Below are 7,500 nucleotides of genomic sequence, written 5' to 3'. Positions count from 1 at the left end.
TGACTATAATCACTCTTCCTCCATTCCCTTTTGTCTCCCTCTGGTGTTAGAAACTGTGGCTGAGCCTCCTGCTTCCCCTCCCCTCCTCTCCTCTCACTCATCTGCTTTTTCTGCCTCTCTTTGGGACCAGAGTTACCATTACACAATGGTCCTATTTGAAAAGCCCATAGCATCAGTTAAAGACCTCTCTGTACACACAAGTACCTGAGTTTCTTAGCATGCCAGTTTTCGCAAAATGGCCTGCTGACTCCACTCACTTTGCTCCATGTAAGCACTGTACTCACACGCAGGTTTGAGTGTCTTTGTTGTGAAACAGCATATGCCGTTTGTGTAGTGTGGTCACATAAAAAAGAGCTAAACTAAAATGCATCATGCCACTGTAGCCTCCTACAGAATGCTCAGCAGACCGCAGCCATTTCATTAAGGATGTGGACTACACTTAGAGGCACACACAACAGTGGCACACAAAAAAAACACTCAAACACATGTGTGTGCCAAACCACCCCCTCCCCTTCCGCTCTCACACACACACACACACACACACACACACACACAGACACAAACACGTATGCATGCGTGGCAACCTCATGCACACACATACACACTGCTATAAGATTTCATAAGGTGGTCAATGGAGATATTCTTAGCAAGCATATGTATAGAGATCCATTCCATTGACAGTAGAGAGAGAGAGGGTCTGCATGCTGCAGTGAAGAGAGGCAGGATCACTGTTCTCATGAGTGGTACGTTCAATACTCAGGGAAAGGGGAAGTAAGGATACCTGAAGCAGTTCAGAGCTCCATTTCCCTACAGATATTATTCATCTGCATTACTATAGAAATGCTCTACATACATATGATGATGGACATATTTGCTTTAGGAAAATCGTTACAAATGTTCACTCACTTTATTAAATTCTAAGAGAGGATGCCTCAGCATGTGACATTGACATGGTTTTGGATGTTTGACTCCAACTTCCTGTCCAAAACCACTCATCTCTTTTAAGTGAAAGGTACATTGAGAACAGTATATCTGTTGTGAGGCACTTTAAAAAAAAGACAATTTGCATAGGCCTTGTAAAAACAACAGGGCAATTTTTCAGGTCCAAAAAAAGACCTAATCAATAGTCTTATATCTGATACCTTGAACAGTCTGCACAGGGTAAATCACCTTAACTGGAAATACTGAAATGGGAAAAACTGAGTCCCTCATATGGGAATCACTGGCAGACTGGTCCACCGAAAGGGCATCTTAAAGGGATGACAACCAGGGTCAGGCTCCCTATAAGACAGTGTCTTGGCTTGCATCTATGGCCAAACGTCTACAAAGCAAACATCCACCCTGAACACTATGGCTGTTAGAGACCCTTTTCGTCAGTCTGTTTTGACCATTCTGGTGCCACATGAAATCCCCCAGGGGGCATTAGAAGAAGACAGCAGGGTGCTTTGGTTGTGCATTTCTGTGAGCATAAGATTGACATGTGATGTGATGGGGAAAAGCAGCAGCCGGCCTATGACAATAGGCAGAGAGAGAGAAGGAAAGCATGCATTCCCCTTTCTCTGAGCTGAACTGTTAGAATCAGATTACATGTGAAACTAATGTGACATGGCCAAACAGTAGTCAACCAATGGATGAAATGCATGTTGGTAGTCTATGCGAGCGGAAGCCTAAGCTCCTATCCCAGCCCCAGGAAGAGACTCCAAGGCCATGTGGACACAAGATAAGGATAGCCTCAATATTTACCATGTAGCAAAACCAGACTTAGGGAAGAATCCACCAACACGGTATAGGACCACCCCTCTTTTTCCTTAACGTATCTTTCATAACATCATGAACGCTAAATAGCAATCGCCGCTTTCCAGAAATTTCCAGCCGCTCACACTACCAAGCATTCATGACTAAACTGCTTTAATATGGCACCTTCATGTGGTAGCAACACCGCATGTGAGACTAGTGAAAAACCATCTGCTCTGTGGGTCTGTGGTGTGAACAGGGAGATAGCAGGGGTCAGACATACAGCAGCTACCCACACCAAGGCAGGCTGGAGTGGAAATGCAGGGAAAGCTCGTCTCCATTCTATGGATGATTCTATTGATTTCAATGCTTTTTCATCAGCGCGTATGTGCACACGCTGTATGGAAATGGTCAGGATGACTTTGACTGTGCTGATTTGCCAGCTTTAAAACGTCATGGCTTTGCAGTGGACAAAGACTATTGAATGGATTTTGCTGTATGCATTAGGGTACTGTGTAAATACTACCAGTAACAGTAAAACGTAAAACATTCAAAAACAGATAATGGCAATCCCGCTAAATCCTTCAATCCCTTTAGTTCTTCCTATAGACTTCCTCGTAGGCCACATGGTGCTAACCATTACTCACTGAAGTTCTCTAGAGGAAAGTATTGTAAACATGACAGTGACACACAACCACATAATGACATGCCTCCCTATCCATCACAGCCTATCCATCTCAGAGGACAGGTTGCTTGAGCACTGGCATGTAGGGCCACTCTGTCTGAAAACATGCTTAAAGGATAGTCTCACAGTTATCCCATAACAACCAGAAGAATAACCTTCTCTAATGTCAAATGGTTCTTGTGCCCTTTAAAACGGTAGCGCGGAATACGTGAGAGGGGAGGGACCAGGCACAGTCTGTCCCTCATTCTCCTGAAGCCCTTGGAAAAAGGGAAATGGCTGCGTACCCCGTGTCCCCCTCCCCAACCCCAACCCACTCGTATATGCCCCCCCCAGCCCACTTCGTTTTGAATTTCGTGTGACGCTGAGCCCAAACTGCACATGCTGACATCAGCAATCGCCAGTACAGCGCCGCCACGCCGCTTCCGAGCAACGTCTCCATGCCCTCATGTCACACATGCACATGCACCCGTAAGAATCATGTCACAGTTTAGAAGCAATGTCGTCACTTAGATGATGATAATAATAATAATAATAATAATAGTAAAAAACAACACTCCTGAAAAATGTTTTTACAGTACGATTTGTAGGCTTTAACCTGTTCTGGGGAACATACATGTATATCCTAGTCTTCACATTAACTGACTGACAACGATCAAATTAATCGAGAAGAAAATGCTGAACAGCTGTAGCCTAATCATTGGTCTCAAATGCTTGCTATGTTACAGTGGAAGACACCTAGGCTGCATGTATTTGGGCATACACCAAATGTACCTTCGCTCCAGGTGACAGATGTGTAACGTTGAGGACTTTAAAAGGATATGGCCATTCGGTGATCTTTTTGGCGTATTTTCTCACAAAGTTGTCCTCACTGAAGATGAACAGGGAACGGTTGACAGTTAAGCAGTTCTGTCGAACCGGTATCGGATTGTACAGGGCCATAGTTCTGGCTCGCTGGGCCATGGACTGCTTGTACACCCTTTGGCCCGGCGGGCCACCTTGTCTACCGCCGCCGCGACCGGGGCCCCCTGGGCCGGGTCCTCCTCCATACCTGGACGGTACCTCGTTTTCAAACCGCGCCATTCTATCGACACCAAAGGCCAGTCTTTACGAAGCAGCAGAGAAGAAGGCGAATATGCAACGCGACCACACCACATTACATCCCATCTGCTTCAAGACTTCCTACGTGCATAACTGTATTGTACTCTCACGGGGTCATATTAGAGACGGTTGGTCTGAGAGCACAAGCCCATTGAAAGAGCCTCGATGATTGTATTTTTGGGTAAGTGGAGGTGTGAAAAAATGCGTGGAAGAAAAAAACGTGAGGTTTCGGTTGAATGGCTGATGCTCTTGCTGCCCACCTCCAAATACCAAGCACTTGTCCTTCACTCGGTGCTTAAGTCAGCTATCAAGAACAACATATTCCGATTAAGAACTAGTTCATTAGCGGGAATGGTTTAATGATCTCCAGAGATTCCATCTTCACGGAGTCCTAAATGTTTCCCAATGCGTTTGCCTGGTCATACATCGCTGAGGCTTTCATTGGCATTTCATATGATTACTCTCATGAACACAGCAGTGCTACCATACTGGCTGAGTAAAAAAATAACTGAATTTGAATTGATATTGTTCGTTAGATTTAGCACATCTTTTCATTTAAGTGTAATGACTGCAGCAACTGATGTTACTGATATTAAAAGGAGAAGGGGAAATATTATTTATTTATTTTGTAACATCCGCAATGTTTGGTACAGTGTGGATACTACCTTCCGCCACCTTTCGCAAGCGTTCCTCTCACATTCATACGACCGAGCTTCTCGAGTGACACTTTCATGTGACATTTGTTTAAATGTGTTCACACTGGTCGTTATTCATTCTCTCAAGAATTATCTTCATTCTCTAAAGAATTATCATCATAAAATGTTTGTTAATGCACTGCACCGGTAATTATCTTTTTTCATATATCAGACGGCATCCTTTTCGCCACAGCCATCATCTGCACTCCTGTGCTGGTAAAGCAATCCATGCTAGGTAAAATCCAACGGAGGTACGTACGGACATGGAAAGTAGCATCATCAATCCTCAGAGTATGACAACGAAGACAGCTCCGGTTTTTGGTGGTCTCCCGCGTTCTCCGCCACCAAACTGTGGACAGTCGCTGAACCTGCGCACCTCATCCTCCTCCGCCTCGAGGACTCATCCCGCTTGACTGTGAGGGGGGAAAAATAAGACCTGCGTCCAGTCCTTCTCTTGCCTTTCGTTGCTTCGCTTTCCCTGGGTCTCGTTACTCTCTGTCCAGCGCCCCAGGGGAAAGAAAGAGGTGGCTGATGTGGAAGAGGAGGCGGGATGGTGTGCTATGGGGGCTTTCGCGTGGAGGATCTGTCTACGAATCAAAATTGGGGGGCAGGGGCGTCAGGGTCCGGTCAGCTGGCAGGTTGAGGTATAATGAGCAACTGATCAATTTAATGCAGCTAGAGCGCCTTCCCCAAAATCTCTGGCCAACACTTGCAGCACATGACGCACGAAGTGCCTTGCATTGATTCGCTTATCCACTCCTGCCGTCTAACTCCAGAGCATAAGCGTTTCAACGTCCTCTGCCACAGTTAGCCTATTCTGTCACCTCCGATAGCCAACCACCGTCATCAGATGTTTTCCCCTCCCCTTCCATGGTACAATATCTTTAAATGTGATTAAAATAAGGCAATGATTCCAACACGCTATCTGTATAAAGATGATTGCAACTGAGTCGAGAGAGGAGTTGGGGTGGGGTTTATTAAGTGTCCGGCGAATACTGACATATCATCGTCAGGTGTAACACAATGTTTTTTGCACCAAACTGTCTTTCCTTGCGTGCGTGCTGCAAGGCAGCTGTGCACGCGCGAGCGCGGAAGCGCATCTCGGGGGAATCAAAGCAGAGCGCAAGGGTATGCGTCCCTAAACAGGGGCGACTGGCTATTCTTAGCAGCCGACATTTGTCAATGAATGAATAGAAGACTTTCACATGGAGAGAACCGCCGCACATCTCCGCATTTTACTGCTCCTGAAGGTGCTCTGGACTGATGTTTGCCTCCCTCTCCTTCCCTTGTCCCCATTCAACAGCGGTAATTGTACTGTTTGCTCACGTCCGCAATTACAGGGAAAGTAAACCGATTCCCCATTTTAATGTGTGAAACGCTATTTAATGCGGATCGGGTCGTGGACATCTAACTTAGTACTTTTTTGAGTAACTTCAAAACAAAAGAATCGAAAAAACTAATTTCAGCGATATTTGGTTTATAAAGCAACATAGTTCCAATTTTAAATATCGTACATATAGCTGACTGGATTCTGTGATGGTACAGTCAATTACTTACAGTTACCCTTGTGGTTTGAGATAGCCTACCTCTTCCAAATGAATAGTCCCAAAGTGAAAATGTTAACGAGAAATGTGTCTTTTTAATGTATGTACTGAGATACTGAGTAAGTTGACGTTGAGATTGACTGCTAAAAAGTGGTCCGTTTACAGTCTGGGTCAACCGCATGCAATGCATTTAGCGTAAGGCAGCGAGGGCTGGAAGATTTGGATTTGCACACAAGCAGAGCTTGTAGATAAAGCGGATTTCTGCGCCCTGGGTGATAGAGCGCATCTCACAGTAAAAATGCACTCTGTTAAGAGTTTGTTGAGTGCAGTGGAATGGATCAAATGTAATGGCACGTACTCCTCCCACGTTGATGGGGCTGGAAGGATTTTTTCCAAGAACTACCGGAGACAGCTTTTAAGAGTACGTTCTGAGAAAAGGGCAAAATCCCTCCACTGCACGGTGTGTATGGAGAGCATGTAAGGAACTGTCCATGGTGCTGAAACCAGTCAAATAACTATGCATACGTTTTTGGGTTGTCAACAATCGTCTCTTCATTTCGTGATATCTGAAAGAACAATACAGTCTTGTATGGGCATGGGGCCCTCCATCAAAAATATACAGAATAGCTTGAAATTAAATATATATGCAGCATGTGAGCACAATGCTTGTTTGTTGCTCTTTCTTATAAGATGTGTTTGTATACTGATGCATTTGGAGTCAGTGTGTGTGCGCTTGAGTGTATTTGTGTGTTGTGCATTTGTGTAAGCACCCTGTGTGTGTGTGTGTGTGTGTGTCTGCCAGGGTGTGATGATCTGTGAAATTACCTCTTGCCCTTCAGAATGAGGCAACCTGGAGAAGAGCAACAGATTCATGTCTCACAAAATGCCCTTAATTCATTGCTGGATTAAAAACTCAAAGGGCCTGTGGGCTACAGCTAATCAAAGGGACCCCTCACAATATAACATCTTCAGGCTATCTAGGAAATGTAGCATTTCGCAACCACAATGAAATGACAATCGCACCCTAAAAACAATGCAACACACACAAACACTTATGCACTATGGTGGTATAGCAGTATTAACTCCATGTCCCTCCATTGCTACTCAGCTAAAGAAATTGTAAGCAGCTGGATAACATGATGCTAATTAGAACACACATGTACTAATCCCATTTTCCAAGTCTTTTGTTCCATTAAACTAGCTAGATAATTAGACTGACTTTTGGTGCTACGCTAACTAGCTAGTGGATGCCAGTTGGTTATAGTCAGTAATATACATATACAATGCTGATGTGATTAATACAGAAATGATGCAAAGTTACTTTCTTGCCAACTTACAGGCAGCTAGCTACATTCTTGGCAAAACAACTACATGTCAGTTTGAAAAGATAGAAGTGTATTCAATCATAAGTGACTCAATTTCTAGAATCATCTCATCATCTCTTTCTTGTCAGTATGGCTGAAAAATTTACACCGAACTGTACTTCACTGTCAAGCACGACCGTCCACGCCTGCAGGACCTGGGGCTTAAAGGCACAGTCCACAATTCTGGTGAAAAGTTGTTGATATTTGACCTCATTAGCTAATCAAATGAAACCCACTCTCTTCTTTGCTCCTGAAGCAACATGTTAATTGGCTGGAATTTGTTTTATGGCTCGGTCCGAGCCACTGTGTTTGTTTACAAAACCAGGACTGTCTACAGACGGCACCGTTTTTTTGAGTGCACACACAGAACAGACAGCCAG

General features: G+C 44.5%; 1 protein-coding gene across 3 annotated transcripts in view; it reads right to left on the bottom strand.

Moving 5' to 3' along the window:
• cacna1aa (calcium channel, voltage-dependent, P/Q type, alpha 1A subunit, a) overlaps window positions 1–3,641 on the bottom strand; it is a 77,981-nt gene extending 74,340 nt beyond the window's left edge. For all 3 annotated transcript variants that reach the window (XM_042708399.1, XM_042708377.1, XM_042708386.1), the window contains exon 1: window positions 3,240–3,641. In XM_042708399.1, the coding sequence (XP_042564333.1) occupies window positions 3,240–3,499 (260 nt within the window). In that variant the 5' untranslated portion in view covers window positions 3,500–3,641. The remainder of the gene's footprint in view (window positions 1–3,239) is intronic.
• Window positions 3,642–7,500: the final 3,859 nt, after the last annotated feature.

The sequence above is a fragment of the Clupea harengus genome, chromosome 1 (genome assembly GCF_900700415.2).
Source record: "Clupea harengus chromosome 1, Ch_v2.0.2, whole genome shotgun sequence".
Lineage (NCBI taxonomy): Eukaryota > Metazoa > Chordata > Actinopteri > Clupeiformes > Clupeidae > Clupea > Clupea harengus.
The sequence above is the reverse complement of the archived record's forward strand: the minus strand, read 5'-3'. Positions and strand labels throughout refer to the sequence as shown.